General features: G+C 53.6%; 1 protein-coding gene across 2 annotated transcripts in view; it reads left to right on the forward strand.

Moving 5' to 3' along the window:
• Positions 1-22,514, forward strand: part of ADAMTS7 (ADAM metallopeptidase with thrombospondin type 1 motif 7) — a 46,156-nt gene that overhangs the window by 18,291 nt on the left and 5,351 nt on the right. For both annotated transcript variants that reach the window (XR_014021893.1, XM_081293521.1), the window contains exons 5-19: positions 925-1,008; positions 1,323-1,447; positions 2,849-2,998; positions 4,170-4,313; positions 12,660-12,804; positions 13,462-13,554; positions 13,944-14,089; positions 15,313-15,482; positions 15,802-15,935; positions 16,788-16,908; positions 18,126-18,370; positions 18,680-18,821; positions 19,290-19,416; positions 19,826-20,039; positions 20,337-21,746. Coding sequence is in view for 1 of the 2 variants with exons in the window: in XM_081293521.1 (XP_081149647.1) it covers positions 925-1,008; positions 1,323-1,447; positions 2,849-2,998; positions 4,170-4,313; positions 12,660-12,804; positions 13,462-13,554; positions 13,944-14,089; positions 15,313-15,482; positions 15,802-15,935; positions 16,788-16,908; positions 18,126-18,370; positions 18,680-18,821; positions 19,290-19,416; positions 19,826-20,039; positions 20,337-21,746 (3,450 nt within the window). In the remaining variant the exon portion in view is untranslated. The remainder of the gene's footprint in view (positions 1-924; positions 1,009-1,322; positions 1,448-2,848; positions 2,999-4,169; positions 4,314-12,659; positions 12,805-13,461; positions 13,555-13,943; positions 14,090-15,312; positions 15,483-15,801; positions 15,936-16,787; positions 16,909-18,125; positions 18,371-18,679; positions 18,822-19,289; positions 19,417-19,825; positions 20,040-20,336; positions 21,747-22,514) is intronic.

Below are 22,514 nucleotides of genomic sequence, written 5' to 3' on the forward strand. Positions count from 1 at the left end.
CAGCAGCTGTCCCCAGTTGTGGACTGGCTTCTTGTTCGGTGGGTGTTTTAAAAGAACAGATGGCCCACGCCTATAATCCCAGTGGCCTGGGAGGCTGAGGCAGTAGGATTGCAAGTTCAAAGCCAGACTCTGCAAAAGCAAGGCACTAAGCAACTCAGTGAGACCCTGTCTCTAAATAAAATACAAAATGGGGCTGGGGATGTGGCTCAGTGGTTGAGTGCCCCTGAGTTCAATCCCCAGTAACAAACAAATAAGCAAAAAACAGATGGCTGTTCCCTTTCCCCTGCACCTTAAGGCACCTTCTATCTCTTGGGGTGACCCTCTGTTATGGGACTCAGTAGGGATCCTCCATGTAGCCATGGGGGCCTCCGGCAGACATGCACACCTGTCTCCTTGGCCCCATGGCTGTCAGCCTCAAGGAGGACAGGATGGCAGAGCAGTGGGAGACTTTGCAGGCCTGCACCCACCCCTGTCCTGCCCCCCCCCCCCACCCCACCCCATTCTGCCCTGGTTTTGTACCTTAAGGGAGGGCTCATTCTTGGGAGGCTGGTCCCCACAGCAGGAGGGGCTACAGGGCTGTCTCCAGCCAAGGGCAGAGCCAGGGCCCTGACAGGAGCCAATCAACCAACACTTGGAGGTCTGAGTTGCCTGTGCTGGGTGGAGATGGGATTGGCACTTGAAAGCAGATCCCAAATTGGTGCTCAGGACAGATTGCGGGGCTAGGAGGAGGCCTGGGAGGCCTTCTTGTGCTCCCTGGGTTATTGTACTGCTTGTGTGTGTGGTATGCGTTGGTGTGGGTGCATCTATCACTGTGTGTGCAGCTCTGTGCACCTGTGTGTGTGGCCTGCATCCCCTGCATGTTTTGGGGTGGGTGTTGGTTGCCTACGTCCTGGTTACAGCCTGACACACCCATCTCTTGGACAGGTGGCTGGCTTGTTTCACCACCCCAGCATTGGGAACCCTATCCACATCACCATTGTGCGCCTGGTCCTGCTAGAAAATGAGGAGGTGAGAGGTGCCCCATCTGGACCCATGGCAATGGGCATTGGCTTCCAGTGCCCTCCTACCCTATAACCTGAGCCGGCCTGTGTGGAAGAGCCCAGTGTCCCCTGTCACCCTCTGGTTCCTGACTCACCTTCTGTCAGGTCTCAGGTCTCCCCAAGATATGTAGCAGGAGGGGTGGTCAAGCTGGAGGCCTGGCTGTTGTGTGTCCTCCCACTGCCCTTGGGGCCTCTGACTCCCGTCTTTCTATGGAGAAGAATTGAACCTGTCCCTGTGGGAACTCAGGGGGAGGCATGAGCAGTAGCCCTCTCTGCCCCCAGGAGGACTTGAAGATCACACACCATGCAGACAACACCCTGAGGAGCTTCTGCAAGTGGCAGAAAAGCATCAACATGAAGGGGGATTCCCACCCCCTGCATCACGACGCTGCCATACTGCTTACCAGGTACCCACACATGGAGGGTGGGCGTGGGGTGGGAGGGCTGCATCTGAGGGAGGACTCTCTGAGTCTCAGGGGAAAAGCCTTCTGGGGAGACACAGCCCTGCTCTTAGGGAGCCCTATTTTAAGGAGAGGCTTGCAACTCTGACCCAAGGCTGCATTGCATCAGCATTTGGAGATCGATCGATCGATCGATCTATTTCTTTCTTTCTTTCTTTCTTTCTCTCTCTCTCTCTCTCTCTCTCTCTCTCTCTCTCTTTCTTTCTTTCTTTCTTTCTTTCTTTCTCTCTTCTCTCTCTTTCTTTCCCTCCCTCCCTCCCCCCTCCTTTCTCCCTCCCCCCTCCTTTCTCCCTCCCTCCCCCCTCTTTCTTTCCCTCCCTCCATCCCTCCCTCCTTTCTTCCTTCCTTCCTTCCTTCCTTCCTTCCTTCCTTCCTTCCTTCCTTTCTTTCTGTCTTTCTGTCTGTCTTTCTGTCTTTCTTTCATTTTTGTTCTGGGGATTAAACCCTGGAGCTCTTTACCACTGAATTACATCCCTAGTCCTTTTTATAAATTTTTAATTTTGAGACAGGGTCTTGGTAAGTTGCTTAGGGCCTCACTAAGTTCCTGAATCTGACCTCAAACTTGCAATCCTCCTGCCTCAGCCTCTGGAGCCACTGGGATTACAGGCATGTGCCACTACACCCAACTGAGGTCTTAAATTTCAAAATAATTGTGGATTCCCATGCAGTTATCAGAAATAATACAAAGAGGCTCTGTGTACCCTCCATCCAGTTTCCCCTACTGGCAGTATATTGCATAACTGAAATATAATATCCCACTCAGGAAGTTGACAAAGATATGATCTGCAGACTCTTGCAGGTCTCATTGGTACTACATTCACCTTGTGTGTGTGCTGTTCAGTGCTGTGCAGTTTTATCACCTACTGAGGTTTGTGTATCCATCACCTCCATTCAGATTCAGGGAGTTGCATCAGAAGGAGATCTCATGCCACATGTTTCTAGTCACAGTTGCCTCCCTCCCTCCTCTCCCCAACCTCTGGCATCTGCAAATCCTTTCAGGGGCAGTGTTTTTAAGCTCCAGGTGGTTATTTTCCCTCTGCTGGACTCTGGCCACTTCTGTCAGCACCCTTACTGGAATAGCACCAAAACTGTTCTAGGCACACATCTGCTTCCCAAACCCAGATAGGTGTCCAGGGGATTGTGTGTACACAAGGGCACCTGCTAAGTTGCTTAAGGCCTCACTAAGTGAGGCCATCCCAAGTGGCCACCATGTTGGCCTGATGACCTGATATTTTGGAGTGGTGGGAGGGGCATCCTGGCTTCCTCCGTCCAGGTTAGCATGGGTCTTTCCTCAGCCTCCTTCAGCCCTGGACCAGGTCAGCTTAAAAACTGCTTCTCTCTGTGCAGGAAGGACTTGTGTGCAGCCATGAACCATCCTTGTGAAACCCTGGGCCTGTCTCATGTGGCAGGCATGTGCCAGCCACACCGCAGCTGCAACATCAATGAGGACACTGGCCTCCCTCTGGCCTTCACCGTGGCCCACGAGCTCGGACACAGGTACCATGCCTACCCTCACTGCCACACTACAAACCCAGCTCTGCCTTCCCACCTTGGGAGCACTGGCTTCTACCCCCATGGATCCCAGAATCCCAGGGAATGGAAACTATCTGGGGCGGGAGCCCTGACTCTGTCCCAGCATCCCTGGGACTGATCTGAGGCTGGTCTTATTTCAAGGGGGTTGGGAAGGGACGGATCATAGGCTGTTGGCTGTTCCTCCTCGTTGCCCTTAGTGCTTGCATGTTTTGCTGTTCTTCCCCACTCTGTCCCTATTTCTACTTTCTCTGTGACCCTGGCCTCTGACTGAAGGGGTTGGATCCAGCAATGTCCAAGACTCCCTCTATCTGACATCTCTGCCTGGGACTCTCATGTCTCTGTGTGGCCCAGGCCCTCAGCCACCTGAGCCCGGGCTGTTTAGCTGGTGAATGCTGGCCTCTGGGGGAAGATTGGAAAGCCACAGGGCGAGCTCCCCAAGAGTTTGTTGTTGAGAAGTTTTGGGGTCATTCATTCAGATGTTCTGGGTGACATTCTTGCCTGCAGGGCCTTGAAACTGTGGTAGAAAGAAACCTCTGCCCTAATTCTGCCATTTCCTGGCTGTTATGCTGGCTAGTTCCTTGGTCTCTCTGAGCTCCTATGGGGGTGATAATGAGGGCTGAGTGAGATAGTGCTCTGAAAGTGCCTAGCATGATGCCTGACATATAGTAGGTGCTCAGGAATTAGAATTTTTCTTGTGTCCTTCCCAAGGATATTGAGATCTTTTTGTGATACAGTAGCTCAGATTGCAAATACATAGCCTTGGGATGAGGACCTGGAGGTTGCGGGACCTCTATTAGACTCTTCTTGGCACCAGTAAAGTTGTAGGGCCATTGTTAGCCAGCTCTGGGGGCAGGAGCAGAGCCATTCTGAGGCCCCCCACTCTCATTTCAGGCACAAGTTAGTGCACCTAGAGAAGGACCACATGGGATACTAACTGTCATACCCATGTTTTGCATTACGGAAACTGAAGTGCAGAGAGGGGGTGTGGCTATCCCAAGGTTGCACAGCCCTTCAGTGGCAGAGCCAGCCTTGGGAACTAGGACTGTGCACCTTGCAGGCCTCTGCAGGGGTGGGGTGGCCTGGCGGCCTCCTGCCCCTGGGCTTACCCGCCCCTGGGGCCTGTGCTCTCACACAGTTTTGGCATTCAGCATGACGGAAATGGCAATGACTGCGAGCCCATTGGGAAACAGCCTTTCATCATGTCTCCACAGCTCCTGTACGACGCCGCTCCGCTCACCTGGTCTCGCTGCAGCCGCGAGTACATCACCAGGTTCCTCGAGTAAGTCCCTCCCCAGCCCTGGGCACCTGCTCATGAGGTTGCAGGCAATGCAAGGGGTGCAGGCAGTGGCAGCAGAGTGCCAGGGTAAAGAGATGTGTGGAGGAGCACCTGAGAGGTGTTGGCCCGGGGTCCTCAAGGTCCTGCTGGAAGGGACGCCCACATTGCATCCTGGAGGATGAGCAGGAGCTCACAAATGTATAGGTAGAAGGAGAATGGAGCCCCTGTGAGAGGAAGGCCAGCCAGGACTGCAGACACGGAGGGGCCCAATGGTTTTTAGGAACGGCAAGACAGTGAGTGAGGCTAGCCAGCCACTGCTGGGGGGGAAGAGGCTGGAGGGTGAGCAGGGCTGGCCACGCAGTTCAGTGAGAATCAGGAAAAGTGCCATGAAGGGAACAGAATAGAAAGCTTTTTCCTTTCTTTCATGGTTTCTTAATACATTAAAGATATTTTATATTTTCTATTTAATGTTATTCTAAATAAGAGAACATTTTTCATTTAAATTAATAGCATAATTTTACTATTCTTCTTCACTTTGTGCAGTGTGATCATGCGGTTCTAGAGATTGGACCCAGGGTCTGGCACATTCTAGGCAAGTGCTCTCCTACTGGGCTACATCCCCAGCCCCTAGTGCCAGTTTTATTTTATTTTTGGTACCAGGGATTGAACCCAGGGGTTAACCACTGAGCCCCATCCCCAGCCCCTTTTATTTTGTATTTTGAAATAAGATCTCACTGAGTTTCTTAGGGCTTCGCTAAATTGCTGAGGCTGGCTTTGAACTCGTGATCCTCCTGCCTCAGCCAGCTGCCTGAGCCACTAGCATTACAGGATGTGCCAGAGCATCAGCTTAGTGCCAGTTTTAAACACATATATAAGAATCATTAAGGGGCTGGGGTTGTGGCTCTGTGGTAGAGCACTTGCCTAGCACGTGCAAGGCCCAGGGTTCGATCCTCAGCACCACATAAAAATAAAGGTATTGTGTCCCAAGTACAACTAAAAAAAAAAAAAAATTAAAAAAAGAAAAGAATATTTAACATGCAATATCCACACAATTGCCCAGTTCATCTTTCAGAGTGTATTTTACTGGAGCAGTGAATATGCGGCACAAAACTAATTTGGTTATTTTCAGAGTTATTTTCCTTTATGATCTGTGCACATTCTCCCAATACTCAAGCTTGCTGATGAGGAAAAAGCCCGAAAGGAAAAATAACTCATCTTTTCCTGTCATCCTGTGTCATAGTTGACAGTGTGGTGATTGGCTAAGGCGCTTAACCCAAGGAAGAAAGGAGACCGGGTTCCTTGTTATTCCTGTTTCTTAAGATTGTCATTGACTTCTTTCTGCATTGGAAGCAAGTTCTGGTTCATGTGGAAAGTGTGGCCTCTGGGGCTGTTGATCCCCTTTCTCAGTCCTGGACATAACAAACTCATCTTGGCGTCTGGGCTTTGCAGCTCACAGAACCTCTATACATTGTGGGTCTCCTGGGATTCTGTGCTCATGGGCAAAGCAAATGCTCAATGCAAATGGGGTGGCAAGGAATGGTGGATGCAGACGCTGGTGCATGTCTCCTCTGCTCATGCACATGCTCCTGTGCATGATCTTGCTTACAAAGCTCAAGTTTAGAGACACTGAGAATTCAAGATGGCAACAGTAGAGCCTTAACTCATCTGCCCACCCCTCTCCACCCCCTCTATTTTTTCTCTAAACAACCACTTTCAGTGTTGACTCTTCTAGCTTTTTTTTCTGAATTTACTTTCATATTTCCAAAAAGCATTTCTAGACTGATATTTCTCAATTTTTTTTAAGATATTATCTGGAGGGTTGGGATTTTGTCCTCTTGCATCATTTCCTGCACACACATTTGCTCCCCCCACCTATCCCACTATAGTGATAACATATTTTGATTAAGTCCTTGTTAAGTGCCTTCATAATAATAACTGTAATTTTTTTTCTAAACTAAGTGTTGTAACAAGATGACATTTCTTTTTAAGAACAAGTAATTTTTCTTTTTTGCCTCATTTTCTTTGCTTTCCACATCCTCTAATAGTTCTACAAAATGCCTGAGTGCAGTTTTCCAGAAGATAATCCCTACCAGATAAAAGTTCCCTTGTTGCTTAGACCTTCTCCCCAGTTTCCCTCTGTCTTCCAGTCTAGACTGAATGCTTTTTTAGGCCTGACCTAAAATTGCCATGTAAAGTTTTCCTTTTTCCTGGATCCCATACTACTTTTTGAGAGTGGGAGAAGTTACCTTTTGATTTTATATTTGTTTTGGTGAAGCACATCCTCAAGCAGCTTTCTGAAAAAGGGTGCATAGAGGTAAATGGTTTGCCCATCTCAAAGTGTCTTTATTCTTCCCTCTCATCTGCTTGATAGTTTGATTGGATATCAGCTTCTAGGTTAGAAGTCACTCTCCCTCAGCGTGTAGAAGGTGTTTCTCATTGTCTTCTAATTTGCAGCCCTGCTTTGGGGAGCGTTCTGATTCCCAAGCTTTTGAATATGACCTTTCAGGAAGTCTGGAAGCTTTTAGGGTTCTCTGTCTCTTTCTCTTTTTTGGTGATTTTAAATTTCACAACTATGTGCCTTGGTTTATTTTTATTTTGGGGCACTCAGTGGACCCTTTTAATCTAGAAACTCATGTCCTTTAGTTCTTGAAAATGTTCTTGTATTACTTACTTGGTAATCATCTCTCCTCTGTTTTTTCTTTCTGGAATCCTTCATATTCAGCTTTTCTCTCTTACTTTCTAATTTTTAAACTTTCCTCCTGATATCTTCCTATTTTCTGGGAAGCAGCAATTTATTCTTCTATTAAAATACTTACAATCCTTGTTAGTTTTTTAAAAAATATTTTTCTATTGTGCTTTTCATTTTCTGAACTTTCTTTCTTTTTCTTTTCCTTTCTTTCTTTCTTTCTTTCTTTGTGTGTGGTACTGTGTGCATAGTGCTGGGGATTGAACCCAGGGCCTTGTACATGCGAGACAAGCACTCTACCAACTTAGCTATATTTCCAACCCTCTGATCTTTCATATTCACTAAATATTTCTTTTATTATCCTGTTCTTATTTCAAAATTACAATATCTTATCTTTCTGAGGTGATTACAGTAACATGGATTTTCTTTTTATTCTTCCTGAAATACTTTTCTTTTCTTTGGGTTATTTAAAAAAAATCTTCCTTTCATGTTAAAGGTGTTCTCTAAACATGTTGGCTGTATTTCATACATGGAAGGAGACAGAGATACCAGTTGGGAGGTCTGTGGACTTGGCCAGGTCTCTTTCCTGTCACTCATGACAGATTGATTGAGATGGAACTGTCTCTTTGGGAAATCCTCAAGTGTCAGTATCTAAGTTCATTTTTTTTTTTCCTGAGTGATTTAGTGCCTCCAGAGAAGAATCTTCTAGTCTTTTCCTGGGAGAGTGTTAAGTCCAGCAGCAGCATTCTGGCATCCAAAGAGGCAAGGGACTTGTAGGGTGTCTCACCTTTCATGGTGTGGACTATTACTTGTCCCCTTTCCCTGTAGGACCCTGCATTGGACCTTCATCTGTGTCTGGCATTCCTGGACCAGAGCTTCCTAGTTCACCCTTTTCAGAGAGTGACCCCAGACCCTGGGGCAAGTTGGTGACAGTCACTTAGTCACCCAAGGGTGGGGAGGGAATAAAGGTCCAATTAGTTTTTAAAGACTTTGAACTGGGCTTCCATCCCTAGTCCTACTGGCCCCTGGGACCTCAAATGCTGAGCTGTCCAGGTGTTGCTTCTCTGTGGTTTCTCCCTGCAACCACCTGCAGCCGCTCTCATTGTTCTACCAAGTTAGCCATTGCTTGACCATGTGCTTCCTGGTTTCAGAATTTTGTTGACATCTTTTATTTGCCATCATCACTTCTCCCATATCCTCTGCCTGTGTAGATTTATGTCTCGTTTATTCTCTAAATGTTACTGTGGACTTTGGAAGGAGGCAGAGATAAATCTGTCACTCGATGTGCCACATTTCTCCAGAAGGCTCTCTCCACTGTGGGTTTTCAGCAGGAATGTGACCAGACCCATTAGGACTGTAGAAGCACGGATGCTGGCTTCCCATGGAGGAGGGCCTACTAGAATGAGGAGTGGGATTGGAAGCAGAGAAAAATGTAGTTGGGTGTTTTAGAACCTGGACTCTGGCCCAGGCTTCCTCCCGTGTGAGCAGACAAGTTACAGTATCCTTTAAGCCTCAAACATGGGGATAATGATGTGTCTGGGTTATGCATTTGCTATCAGGATTAAATGAAAAAACACATGTAGCGTTTAGCACAGTGCCTACCACATGGTCAACAGTCAATAGCGGTAACAGCTATAATTACTTTCTCCCTATTACCAAGTGGTATATCACATGGACTTGAGCTAGGGAAATGGCCTGGGGATGGAGAGGAGGGTGTCCCCTTCTGCGGAGCAGAGCAGAGAATGAGAGAACGGTTGGAAATCAGGATAGTAGGCACCTCTGAAATACCCCCCAGGCTTGTTCCCAGCTGCCCCACCCAGGGTGCCACCCAGCACCCTGGCTCTGGGACAGACAGGCAAGTCTCTGTCCTCATCCAGTTGCTGGAATGTATGAGGGACTTGGCCCTGGGCCTGGGGTGAGGGTGGGAGGAGAGCCTGCGCCAAGCAGGCCCTGCCAGAGCCTTGACACTGGCAAGAGCAGGGCAGAGGCTGAAAGACAGAGCTGCGTGCTCCACTGAGTAGGGGGTGCTGGAGAGGAAGAATGCCATCTCCCCGAGGTCAGCTCATATCTTCACCTTCCCATCTAGGTGTAAGGCAGCAGGGGTATCTGAGGAGAAAGTGGAAGATGTGGACACCAAAACGGGCAGTGGCATCTGTTTTCCAGCTCCCAGCCTTGGGTTTCTTTGCTGAGGGTGGGACAGGAGACAGGCTCCACCCCAATGAGTGAGATTCATAAAAGGTGCCAAATGCAAGGGCAAGCAGTGTTTGCAGGGCTTGGGGACGTTCTCAGAGGCACATGCAGACCATTCACTCTCCCTGTGGGACTTGATGACGACATCCCCCGGTTCTCTGCAGATATCTGTTTACCAGGCCACTTAGACCCAGACAGAACTGAATCCAGACTCTCACCCTTGCTGTGTCCACAGACCCGTGTATGTAAAGCCCTGAGGGGACAGTGGTGAAGGAGACGAACTTGTGTCTATGCACAGGCCCTCGCCATCTGGGGGAGGCAGACAGATGATAATTTGAGGCGATTATTGCTGTGGCAGACAGCCCTGTGGGGTTAGTCTGAAAGCAAAGGGGGACACCCACCTCTCCTGGGGTCAGGGATAGATTTCTGAGAAGGCTTCTGGAGCTGCCCACTAAAAGTCAAAGTCAATGAGGAAGGAGGAAGCTCTTGGTAGAAGTCAGGGCCCCGGCTGTGGTCAGGGACATGGGGGCCTGGGGTGTGCTGAAGAATCTTTTGGGGCTGGCAGTGGGTCTGGGGGATTTTTGGAGCCAATCCAAAGCAGCTGACCTGAGGAACCCCAAGAGTCATTTTGAACTGAGAAGAGTTTTGAGGGACCCTGGGGTCAATAGGTAGTTGCTCTAGTCACCAGTAGCAGGCCCGTGGGAGCCATGGGCACCGCAAGTCAGCACAGAGGTCATGGTGTTCACAAGCCTCTACTTGAACTGGAGGTCAGTGAGGGGAGGCTCTGTTCATCCCTGCCCTCAAAGCCAGGATTGCTGCAGGGAGAGAGAGGACCAGTCATGGGTGGGCCCTTCACTTCATCCATGATGCCCACTGTCCAGTGTCTTTGTGACCAGAACCTGGGGATGGTAAGGGGAGAGAATGAATGCACAGGAGGTCCCACAGGTGGTAGGCAGCTCTTGGCAATCTCAGGTGAGAGTGAGGCTTCCTTCCAGAAGTCACTTATTGTCCGCTGTGACCCTGTTCAGGGGCTGCTAGCCCGGCTATAATTAGCACAAGGAGGGGCCTGGAGGGGAAGGGCTGACGGGCGGGCGTGGGGATCTGGGTGTGAGTCCGCAGTGTGGAGGAACCTGGCAGTGGGCCCGCCAGAGGAGGGAAGGGCCGGCTCCTGGCCATCCCTGTAACTTTTCCCAAGTCGACATTGCTATTTGTTCTTCTGTAGCTTGGGATTAGCCTCTTGTAGATGAGGATGTGAGGCCCAAAGAGGGTACAGGGGAGCCTAAGTCCACACAGCATCCACAGCTGGGCAGAGAGCAGAACTCGGATTTCTGACTCCCCAAACAGTCCCAAGGCCCGGCTGTGGCCCTGAATCGGGAAGTGAGTCCTGTGAGGGATGCCTCATGCCCCACAGGGTCAGATAAGTGCCCTAGTCCACATCCATTTGTCACAGTATACTAGAGGGAAAGAGGGGCCCCAGGGCCAGGCTGGCCCCAGTCCCTCCAGCTGACACTGCCCCAGCATGCAGGCCCAGGGAGCTCTGAGCCACAGCAAGCACTTGGGGACACTTCTTTCTCTCTGCCAGGCCTCAGCTGCATGGTTTTGAACTTGTTTCTGGGGTAAAGTATTTGAGGCTGGGCTCAGGGATCGTCTGTGAGGAGCCCTATCTCGGGGGCAACACAGTGAGTGGGTACAGTAAGTGGGCACTGGCAGCTTGGGCTTTGGATCCTTGACCCAGGGCAGGTGACAGACCATTCTGAGCTCTGTGTGTGTAAGGACAGTGGCCTTCTGCTTAGGATGCTCTGAGAAGGGCAATGTGAGGGCACAAGCCATGTACCCAGGGCCAGCCTGGCATGTAGTCATCAGGGCACAGGGTGTGTCCAACAGCAGCTCATTTGCCATGCCCATGTTAGAGGAATCCATTGGTTCCAGGAACACCCCCAGGGCCCTCATCAGGGTTTACCACTGAGTTCTCTGCAGCTCTAGGTGGGTCAGGGCCCTGTCACCAGCCAGGACTGCACAAAGACCACCCACCCACACCAGGTCTCACAGCTACCTGGCCTCTACCTCTGAAAAATGAACTCCAGTATTCCAGCCACCCTCTAAGCCTCTCTCCACACCTTCATTGGTGGCAATGGCCCTGTTTCTCCATCCTGTCATCTTCTGCCAGCCTCTCCATATCCTGAGGTATCTCCTGTCTTCCTGCCAGACCCCAGGATCTCTTAGTTTGCTCTTAGTCTGGTGACCCCTGACACTGCCCATCCCAACTAGCACTCTGTGCGCATCTTGGCTCCCTAGCCTGACACCTGACACCTTAGCCTCCCAGGCCGGAAAATTGGAAGGTTTCTGCTCCTGCTTCCTGCCTGGCCAAGGCCCCCATCCTGCAGGCCCTGCCTCGTCTATTGCCTCTGTCCAAGTCCTTGCTGCCTGAGCCAGCTCCATCCCTGATAGCCTGGCACATTTCTCCTAGCTTCTGCTGTCTCCAGAAGGCCCCGGGCATTTCCTCTTGATCCTCCAGGACAGCAGGGAGCCCAGAAGTGGGGTTATTGTGCCAGTGTATTCACGCCCAGGGCCCAGCTGAGGCTGCAGGGTGGCCACTGGCCCTTAGGGGCAATCTAGTTGTGCACAAGGGGCACACAGAGTGAGGAGAGGCAAAGGCAGCTGAGCCAGGTCTGGGATGTCCTCCTCAGGGCCCCTGTGCCTCAGTATGCTCCTGTCTGCTGGTGTGTCTCGGCTGCCACACCTTCTGACTATATCTGCTGGAGTTCTTGACATACATAGGCTGTGCCTGCTCGTGTCTGCCAGTCTCTCTTCCGCTGCCAGGTAATGATGGCTGGAGGAAGGCAGAGGCCCATAGGGAGAAATAGAGGCAAGGAGGCCAGTCCTCGTGGAGTGGGGAGGTGGGCAGGACAGCCTCTGGGCTCTCTCTCAGAGAGAGAGGAGGTGGAGGGCTACTTCCTAGACCTGGCCTTCCACAGATGACCTAGGTCTTTGCCTGGGGTGGGGTCCTTAGAGGCCCTCTGTTGCGACAACTGTGATGTGACATTCTCCAGACCTTGTCCAGCCTGGCTTCAGGGTCAGGGCCAGGGGCTGAGGCTGCAGGAAGTCAGAACCAGGCCATGCAAACGGCTTGCAGATCCAGGCCTTTGAGGGAAGAGCACCTATACGACACCTGGAAGAGGGCCTGCACCAGCAGAGCTGGAGTGCAGTGCGACAATAGCTGTGCCAAGGCCTGGCCTTGGGTGGGGGGCAGCTCAGCTGGCTGGAATCCCTGGGAGATGACAGGGGTCTGGAGGGCTGTTGTGCTAGGCCCATCACTGTGGGATCGGCTGAGCCACATGGGGAGTCTGTTGTGTTTCTATAGGGTCTACAAGTTTGCTATGCCAATTCCACCTCACCTGCCCTTCCAGCCCCACTGAGGCCTCTCTAATGGCACAGGTAGCCCCTCACCTCATCTTCCTGTTCTGTCTCTACAGTCGTGGGTGGGGCCTGTGCCTGGACGACCCTCCTGCCGATGATGTCATCAACTTCCCCTCAGTGCCACCTGGTGTCCTCTATGATGTGAACCACCAGTGCCGTCTTCAATATGGGGCCTACTCTGCTTTCTGTGATGACATGGATGTGAGTGTGGGCCATGTGTGGGAATGGGGGATGGCAGTAGGACTTAGGGGACAGCCCTCACCAGTCTGCAGATGCCAGCCTGGGAGAAACCCTGCCTGGCCTGGCTCAGCCCCCATTTGGTGCAGTGAGACATAAAGTGACCTACTTGTGAGAGAGGCCTTGGGGTTAGGTGGGCCACAGACCCAGGACTGGATTTGGGGTTAACCATTTACCAGCTGTGGGACCATGGGTAAGTTGCTCAGTGTCCCTGGAGCTGGCTCATAAGAGAGACAAACAAAACTATACTTGGGGGTCCTGGGGAAGATTGCAGGAAGTTGTAGCCAGAGGCATGTGACTGAGACCCTGTGACTTCTAATGGGAGTCTGTTCAGAGGAGTGGGCTGGGGCTGGGAGTGGTGTAGACAGTTGGAGACTGCTCTGAGCAGCAAACTTGAGCCTGGAGGTCTCCATATAGGGACCCCATGTCTCCTCATGGTTGAGGGGGAATGAGGGAAGGTGGAGCAAGAGGACACCTCTGGGGGTTATCACATCTGCAGACCTCTGTGACACACCAGCTCTACAAAGGGGTGCCCAGGGGACCCTTGGGGACCTGAGGGGGTAGCATGGGTGAAGGCACTGGGGAGCTGGTGAGGGTATGGCCCATGTCTCCTCCTTGCAGAATGTCTGCCACACACTCTGGTGTTCTGTGGGGACCACCTGTCACTCTAAGCTGGATGCAGCTGTGGACGGAACCAGGTGTGGGGAAAACAAGGTAGGAGAAGCTACTGGCCCTGATTGTGGGGCGTGCTGGGGGGAGGCCCACCTCCTGCTGCCTGTGCTTTGGCGTCAGGCTTAACTTAGTCTCACTTGTGCCCTTAACAGACCCCAGCCCTTTTGGGCCCATTTTCCCATCTACAAAACAGGTATCGGGGAAGGTCTGGATGATTTTCCAAGACATCTGCAGCACAGAATCAACCCCTGGGCTTTGTTTTATTCCCTACTGCTTCACCATGGGGCCTGGGTTGTGGGTGGCTGTAAGGGCCTCTCTCATGCCTTCCATCTCTCTGTGCCTTTCGAGATCTTCCCACCCACCTCCTTCTCACTAGGGTGAGGATGACTGATGGATGGGGTGGGTTGCTCTGCCTCCATGTGTCTCTGTAGTGGTGTCTCAATGGGGAGTGTGTCCCCATGGGCTTCCGGCCCAAGGCTGTGGATGGTGGCTGGTCCGGCTGGAGCGCCTGGTCTGTCTGCTCACGGAGCTGTGGCATGGGTGTGCAGAGCGCTGAGCGGCAATGCACACAGCCCACGTGAGTACTGGGCCCAGGGTGGGAATGAAGCACCTAAGCAAAATCAGCAGATTGCAGGGAATTGAGCCTCTAGCTCTCACTATTTATTGTTCCTGTATTGGCCAAGTCAAGAGCATCTAAGTCACCTTGAATCACTTCAGGGAGTGACACCATTGCAGAGAAGGAAACATTGAGGCCTAGAAACTGGAGAAACTCATCAGAAGCCACACAGCACAGCAACAGCTGGCTGGAAGGAAGCAGGAGAGGGCAGTGGTTAGTGCTTAGACCCTGGGCCTTAAAGGATCAGGTTCAAATCCCCTTGACCCCTCATACAAGGGTCTTCCCTGACCATTCTCTGGGCCTGTTTCCTTGGCTGTATAATGGGGTGATGACAGTGTCTACCTCATGAAGTTGCTGGCAGGGGTAAAGGCAGATAATACAGGGAAGGCGTTTGATCCTGGGATGAACTAGCAAGTTCTCAGCAGGTGCTGCTCAGTGACATCAGAGGTATGACATGGGTGTGCAGTGAGATTGGGGCAGCTGGATGAATTGGGCAGCACTGAAGGGATGGCTGTGTGTCCTGGGTGGGTGACCACCCCCCCGGGCTCAGTTTCTCCATCTAACAGAGTCAATATGAAAATTTAGTGAGACACAGAGGCCAGCACACCAAGGGACTGCTGGCTTCTCTGAATGAGCCTCTTCAGTGGGGTCACCTGAGAGTCAGAGCCAGCCCCAGGTTTGTGCCTGCCCAGGGCTGTGGCCTGTAACTCCTTCTCATGTCCTGGCCTTGGCTGAGCCAGGTGGGGCTGGTCACCCTAGCCTAGATGGGGGTGGGGTTCAGGTGCTGTGCTCTGGCAGCCTTCTGGCTGGATGGGCTCCTGGGACTTCCTTTTGACCCAGCCCAGGATGTTGCCACCAGGTGCAAGTCTGCATGCTGGGCCTCATGGGCTGGTGTCAGTCATGTCCACTGTGTGTCCCAGCCTCTCAGCAGCCCTCTGAGGCAACCTGGAGGATAGCTGAACATTTGTCCGTAGCAGGTTGGGGACAGAACCCAGGTTTCTTGCTGCTACCTTCCTTTAGTTCCTTACAAACAGAGAGCATGTATCTGGGCCAGGGGGTGGTCAGCTCGAGAGGGTAGCGCAGCATGAGCAAAGACGGGTGGTGGAGTTCGGGGTTACAGATCTAGCTCCATAGCAGACACTGGTGGTGTATTCATGTGGCTCCTTCCCTGGCTCTCCCCATAGGCCCAAATACAAGGGCAAGTACTGTGTGGGTGAGCGGAAGCGCTTCCGGCTCTGCAACCTTCAGGCCTGTCCTCCCGGCCGCCCCTCCTTCCGCCACATCCAGTGCAGCCACTTTGACGCGATGCTGTACAAGGGCCAGCTGCACACATGGGTGCCTGTGATCAATGACGGTGAGTCCTGCCGCCTGTGGGGACACTGAGATCCAAAGGGCTGGAGACACATGGGTCCAAGGTTACTGGTTGATACAGACAGGAGGCCCAGTTGTTACCCTTAGCCTTCAGCTCCTCCTCCCTTGGGGCTGCCACTCACTCCTAGCTCCTCAGCTTGCAGCTGTGCGGATAACTGCCAGCCAAGCCAGAGCCTCTAGCATGTTGGTGCTGCTCAGAGCCCCTGGCCTGCCACTAATGTGTGTTGCAGAGGGGTCTTTCTGGTGGCCTCCATAACACCTGCCTTGGCTGTTCCTGATGAGTCCTCTACTTGGGCCCCCAGTGAACCCCTGTGAACTGCATTGCCGGCCCTCGAACGAGTACTTTGCTGAGAAGCTGCGGGACGCTGTGGTTGATGGCACTCCCTGCTACCAGGGCCAGGCCAGCCGTGACCTCTGCATCAACGGCATCTGCAAGGTGTGCCTGGATAGCAGGAGGGTCTCCCAGGACCACCTGGCCCCAGCCCCACTTCTCTGGGTCTTTCCTGGCCCCTCTCCGGCTACTCTTCCCAGGCTGTACCATTGGGCATCCAGCCTCTGCCCCCTAATGACCTCACACTCCCAGCCTCTGCACTGCCACCTTCCCACCTCATCCCCGCTGGCTGCCCACCACTGTCCTGGCATGCCTGCATGGCACAGAGCCTAGGCAGAAGCTCCACTGCTCCTGGCTGGATGAGCCCAGGCAATTGTGGCCTCTACAATAGGAAGGGTTAACAAGGTGGTACCTGTGCCATTCAGGACTCTGCACTGGCAAAGTTAGCCATCAGTCTTTGGTAACAATTCCTGTTTTTATTTCTAGTAATCATGGTGGCCATTCCTCCCTGCTTATGTTCCCAGCCACCTTCTTACCCCGGCTTTTTGCCCTCTAAGCAGGGGGCATCAGAGGTGGACCAATAGGGAAGTGCTAAACTAGTGCCTTTGACAGTGAATCCTGTTTCTGGAAAATCCCTGTGCACACTGGTCGGGAGCCCATGGTGTACCAGCTTCTCTGTCTTCCTGCACCCTTTTATGACTTTTCCTGTCTCTTGGCTCATGCATGCTCACAATATGCCTTTGAAGGATAGGTTGATCTCCCCACATCTGGGAAACAAAGGCTCAGGAAGAGGTTTGTGCAGGCTCAGACAGCACAACTGTGGTGGGCCAGGGCCCAGAGCAAGGACTCCTGACCCCTTCCAAGCTCTCTTTTCTCAACCCTGGAAGAACCATGGGGATGGAGACCAGAGAGGGCTGACAGCCCAGCACAAGGGGCCTCCTCTCTCATGTGTTGCAGAATGTGGGCTGTGACTTCGAGATTGACTCGGGTGCTGTGGAGGACCGCTGTGGTGTGTGCCATGGCAACGGCTCCACCTGTCACACCGTGAGCGGGACCTTCGAGGAGGCTGAGGGACTGGGTATGGGTTGGGACTGCTGTTGGGGGAGGGGGTTTGTTCTTAACCTGGTGGCCTCTTCCTCATCCTCAGGGCTTCTGTGGTCCCCACTCAGACTAGAGATGGCAAGCCTGCCTGGAGCAGGATCCTTGCAGGAGTCAGGGTTCCCAGCCCAGGTGTCCATATCTTTCCTCACGGGGAAGCGTCCTGGCCCAGGGACCTCAGGCAGGGCCAGTCAGGCTTGTGTGTAGCCCTCTGTCCTTTCATAAGTTTGCTCTTTTATGAAGATTGAAAGGCCGTCCTGCTCCACCAGCCCTCACCCTGGGGTCTGTTTTGCACACACTGCTTAAGTGCTGGCTGTGTGCCAGCTGATGGCTGTGGGCCACACTGAGGTGGAGAGCTCACAGCCTGACAGGGTGTTAGACCTTCACTGGGACAGCTGTAGTGTAGCAATCAATGCCCAGTGGGCTGAGAGGGCACTGAAGAGGAAGGTCTTGGTCTGGGGACATCAGAGAAGCCTTCCTATTCAGAAGTGGAATTGAGTTGAATGCTAAAGGACTCAGAGGAGATGGGGAGAGGCATCCCAATTAGAGGATCATCTCAGAGGCAAGAAAATGTATGCCCTGTCTAGAACCTGGAGTGAGGTGGCTGCCTCTGGGTCCTTGAATGCCAGGCCAAGTATCTTAGATTTCATCCCAGAGACTATAGCTGGTTGATTATAGCACAGACTGGAGCCTGATCACATCCCATCAGACCCTTGTGAAAGCTACCTAACCCCCCTGTGCCTCGGTTTCCTCATATGCAAAGTGGAGATAACAGTAGTACCTGTGTTATAGGGTTGTTACCCTTGTGTATGCATAGGCACAGTACTTGGAGTAGTGCTGTGTCCTGAGGGGATATTCCTTAACGAAAAAGACAAATGCAAGCTGTGTAGGGATGAGGAGGATGTACCATGAGGAAGGACCAGGCATTCTGGTGCTTTAGATCATGTAGGCCCCAATTGTCAGAGCTAGAACCAGCCTTGTGACAATGAGACCAGTTTAGGTTCCAAGGTCATGGGCCATGGGCCATGGGAGCAGGATTTGCAGACCTCTGTGAGGCTTTGGTGACCCAGTCTTTTAGAACTCAGAATCTGAAGCTAATGGTAGAATCTTTAGCAGCAGCAGGGGCAAGTGGAGGGAGGTTGGGGGCAGCCAGCCCTCCTACCCAGGCACAACCCATGCACAACCCCTGGCCAACAGGCTACGTGGATGTGGGGCTGATCCCGGCCGGTGCTCGTGAGATCCTCATCGAGGAGGTGGCCGAGGCTGCCAACTTCCTGGCCCTGCGGAGCGAGGACCCGGATAAGTACTTCCTCAACGGTGGCTGGACCATCCAGTGGAATGGGGACTACGAGGTGGCAGGCACCACCTTCACATATGCTCGCATGGGCAACCGGGAGAACCTCACATCCCCAGGTCCCACCAGTGAGCCTGTCTGGATCCAGGTGCCTGCCTCCCAAGACCCAGGCAGGGGGAGCCAAGGTGGGGGTCCCCAGGGCTCGGCCTCCCATGGCAGGGTGTTGTCCTGGAGGAGTAAGCCCTGGGCTGTCACAGAGCCTGGCTTACTCCTCCAGGACAACACCCTGGCTGTCACAGAGGCCCAACTGCTAGAGCCTCTACCGCAGTTTCACCATCTCTAAAATGGTCCCCTGGTGTAACCCCAGTTCACAGAGGTAGCTGGGATGAGCTCCCGTAGGACGCTTATTCTGGTGGCAGGTCCTGATGCTCACAGGGCCTCCATCTGCCTGCTCTAGCTACTGTTCCAGGAAAGCAACCCCGGGGTGCGCTATGAGTACACCATCCACAGGGAGGCCTATGACCAGAGTGAGGTGCTACCGCCTGAGTTCTCCTGGCACTATGGGCCCTGGAGCAAGTGCACAGTCACCTGTGGCTCAGGTGAGAACAGAGGCAGACACAGCCATGGCCCAGAGGCTAGTCCTCACTGCAGTCTTAGGATGTGCCAGGCACAGGCTGTCTGCACACATGTGGCCACATATGATCCTCACCCCAGGACTTGAAGGCAATCACAGATGAGAGCACTGAGGATCAGAGAGGCTGCTTGAGCTGCCCAAGGCCTCTGGTCTAGGAAGCAGTGGGGCTGGGCACCCAGCCCACTAAACTTCACGTTCTGCTGCCTCCCCAAGGGCATCTTCTGGGCGGATTTCAGGGGAGGGGGTGAGGTTGAAGTCCGGGAGGACAGTGAGAAGGAGGTGACAGAGTCCTGCTTTCCTCCTGACATGGGCAGTGAGCCCTTGTTCTGGGAGGTTTGTGGCCTAGAGGGTGTGACTTGTCTTTGGGAGCAGGGCAGCTTGGGCTGGGGGCACGCTGAGTGCCAGGCACAGGCTGAACCCCTGTGGCTCCCAGGTGTGCAGAGGCAGAGTGTGTACTGCATGGAGCGTCAAGCAGGACTTGTGGATGAGGGACACTGTGACCCCCTGAGTCGGCCTGATGACCGCCAAAGGAAGTGTAACGAGGAGCTCTGTCCTGCCAGGTAAGCCTAGTGCCCCCTCCCCAGGTGTTCTGGTCCTGCTACAGACTCCTACATCAGGGAGCCCTGAAACCCTAGGGAAGAGGGCGGGGGTGGGCCATGGCTTATTTCCAAGGCTGAAGCCTGATCCCAGCTTGGACCTGGGGTGCCCCTGGGCAGCTAGCACCAGCCTAGACATCCCTGTCCATTCCTCAATCTCCTGGCCTTGCTCAGGTCCTGTGGAGGAGGGTAGCAGGAGTGAAGAGGGCTGGGCACCCACCTGGACTTGGGAGTTCCAGGAACTCTTCCTCTGAACTCAGACCTGATCCTGGCTGGACCCTAAGGGCTTAGAAGCCTAGCTGGGGCCTCCCTGCTCACAAGCCTGATGCCATCTCTTTGATCCACACTGATGCAACTGTGTACCCCTCAACAGGTGGTGGGTAGGGGAGTGGCAACTCTGCTCCCACTCCTGTGGGCCTCAAGGCCTCTCCCGCAGGGCTGTGCTCTGCCTTCGCAGCGTGGGGCTGGATGAACAGAGGGCTCTGGAACCTTCTGCCTGTGAACATCTTCCCCAGCCCCCTGCAGTAACCTCATGCAACCACCACGTGCCCTGTCCTGCCACCTGGGCTGTAGGGCACTGGTCTCAGGTGAGCAGGGGGATGGGAGGGGGCCCACTGTAGGTCCTCCATTGGCCTTTGGCTACAGATGGCCTGCCTGGGGTCACTTATTGTCTGGTAACTTGGGTGGGAGGGAGCCTGGGCATTATAGGGTACAGCCTGTACCCCCAAAACCTGACAAACCATGGCCACAAACCATTGTCTTGAGCTGGGTAGGGCCAGAGAGGGCTGGCTGAGATCTCTGCCACTCTTACGTTGGGCAGTGGGCAGGTCACCCTGCCATGCCCCTCTCCTAGCCTGAGTTCCTCACTTTGGCTTCCCTTATAGTGTTCAGTGACATGTGGAGTTGGCACTCAGCACCGAAGTATCCTCTGCACTAATGACACTGGTGTCCCCTGTGATGAGGCCCAGCGACCAGCAAGTGAAGCCACCTGCTCTCTACCACCCTGCCCGCAGTCTCTGAATGCACTGGGCCCTGAAGGCTCTGGCAGTGGTTCCTCCAGCCCTGAGCTCTTCAGTGAGGTTAACTTTATCCCACATCACCCAGCCCCACGCCCTTTGCCCACCTCCTCACCCGAACCAGCAGGCATGGGCAATGCCATCGAAGAGGAAGACCTGAAGCTGGACTTGCCGGGACCTGTGTTTGTGGATGACTTCTACTATGACTACAATTTCATTAATTTCCACGAGGACCTGTCTTATGGGCCCTTTGAGAAGCCCATCCCAGACCTGGGGAGCACAGGGGATTGGATGCCCCCACCCCAGAGCTCTCCTGCTGAGCCTCCTACCAATTCTCCCTTGCCCAAAACAGAGCCTCCTGGATCCAAGGAAGAGGAGTTTCAGGAAGCTTGGTCCCCTGGCTCTTGGCCCAGCCAGGCTGGCCACTCCCCAACCCCACCCTTGGAGCAGAACCCTGGGAATCCCTTGGTCAATTTCTTGTCTCAGGAAGATGCTCCCGGCAGGGCTCCTGACCTTGGGATCCCCATCTTGACCAGATCCCCTGCTTTAGTCAAAGATACGAAGACGCCTACTGCCCCTGGGAGCCCAAATGAGTTCCTAGTGGGGGAGGACAGCCAGAACCAGCCACCCCCTCCATGGTGGGACGGGACCAATGAGATTTCCAAGGACGAGGAGGAAACCACAGGCCACAGAGCACCTCACCTGCCCCAAAGCCCCAGCTCCATGCAACCCCCATTGCCCTCCATTGACACCACCCATGCCTCTCCTAGCCCTGACATGGTGGAGCTGTGGACAGGAGGAACTGTGGCCTGGGGCCCTGCTCTGGAGGGTGACTTAGGACCTGTGCACAGACAGCCATGGCCCACTGTGGGGGTGGATCCTCCCCTGCCTCCTCCCATGGCCACCATGCCAGGGATCTGGAGCAGGGACACCCCCCTGGAGCTGGGAACTCGTACCTTTTCAACCCCAGGACCAGACTCAAGGGACCTGCAGACTCTGGCAGTGCCAGGGACCTTCCTTCCAGTAGTGCCTACTGACCTAGGGCACAAGCCTTGGGTGACTGTCCTGAACCCAGGACCCTCAGACCAACCTGAGATCTCTAGCCCTGAGGTGCCCCTGAACCCTGCACTGCTGCCCACACCAACTCAGGACAGTCCTGTGAACAGCAGCAGAGCCCCCGAGGCCCAGCCTCTGGAGCCTACCGTGGCCGTGGAGGGGTCCCCCGCAGGCCTGATGCCCACCAGGAATGCCAGCTGGCAAGTGGGAAACTGGAGCCAGGCAAGTGGTGCAGGGTCAGGGGGGCTGGGAGTTTGAGAAGGACCTCAGGGACTCAGTTTCCTTGTCTGGAAATGAGCAGAGCAGGGCATAAGCCCTGTCTATCCTGCCTGCCGGAGGCCAGGGATTCCTAGGATTAGGAAACTGACAGTGTAGTGGGTAGAGTCTCATGAGTGGGGGAGCCTTGCCCCAGCTCTGTCATGCAGAGCTCCATGGGGCCCTCCATGTGGCCTGTGGCCAGTCTGCCCCATAAGGCCTCAGTTTCCCATCTGAGCAGTGGGGATGGAGTGAGGAGGCCCATCTGCCTGTGCCTTGAGTCCCCAGAAGGCCTACTTCTGAGCAGCACAGAGGGAGAGCAGTGGTAGGCACAGAAGCAGCTCCACCTGGGGGAGATCCTGGCACTGGCTTACATGCCTCTGGGGACAGGGAGCTCAGCTCACATAGCTGTGTTAGGAGGAAACTTCCTCTCATGACTCCCAATCCCAGCCCTGTATGGAAAGGAGTTGGCCTGTACCCTCTCCCTAGGTCCCAAGATTGTCACTGTAGGAGAAGCAAACTCCTGTTCAGATCCCTAATTAGGGGATGGAAGGGGCTGGCTTTGTCAGGGTTTGCCTACCAATTTGGCTGCTGGGACCGGAACCCAGACTTCCTTTGCTGGTGATTCTGGGAAGTAACAAGCCTTGACAGGATAGCTGATGTGGGGTGCCTGCAGGTCCCAGTTGGCTGCTGGTGGGATTTGATTTTACACAGTCACCTTAGAAGGGAGGGTGG

The sequence above is a fragment of the Spermophilus citellus genome, assembly GCF_964194105.1.
Source record: "Spermophilus citellus genome assembly, chromosome: 4".
NCBI lineage: Eukaryota > Metazoa > Chordata > Mammalia > Rodentia > Sciuridae > Spermophilus > Spermophilus citellus.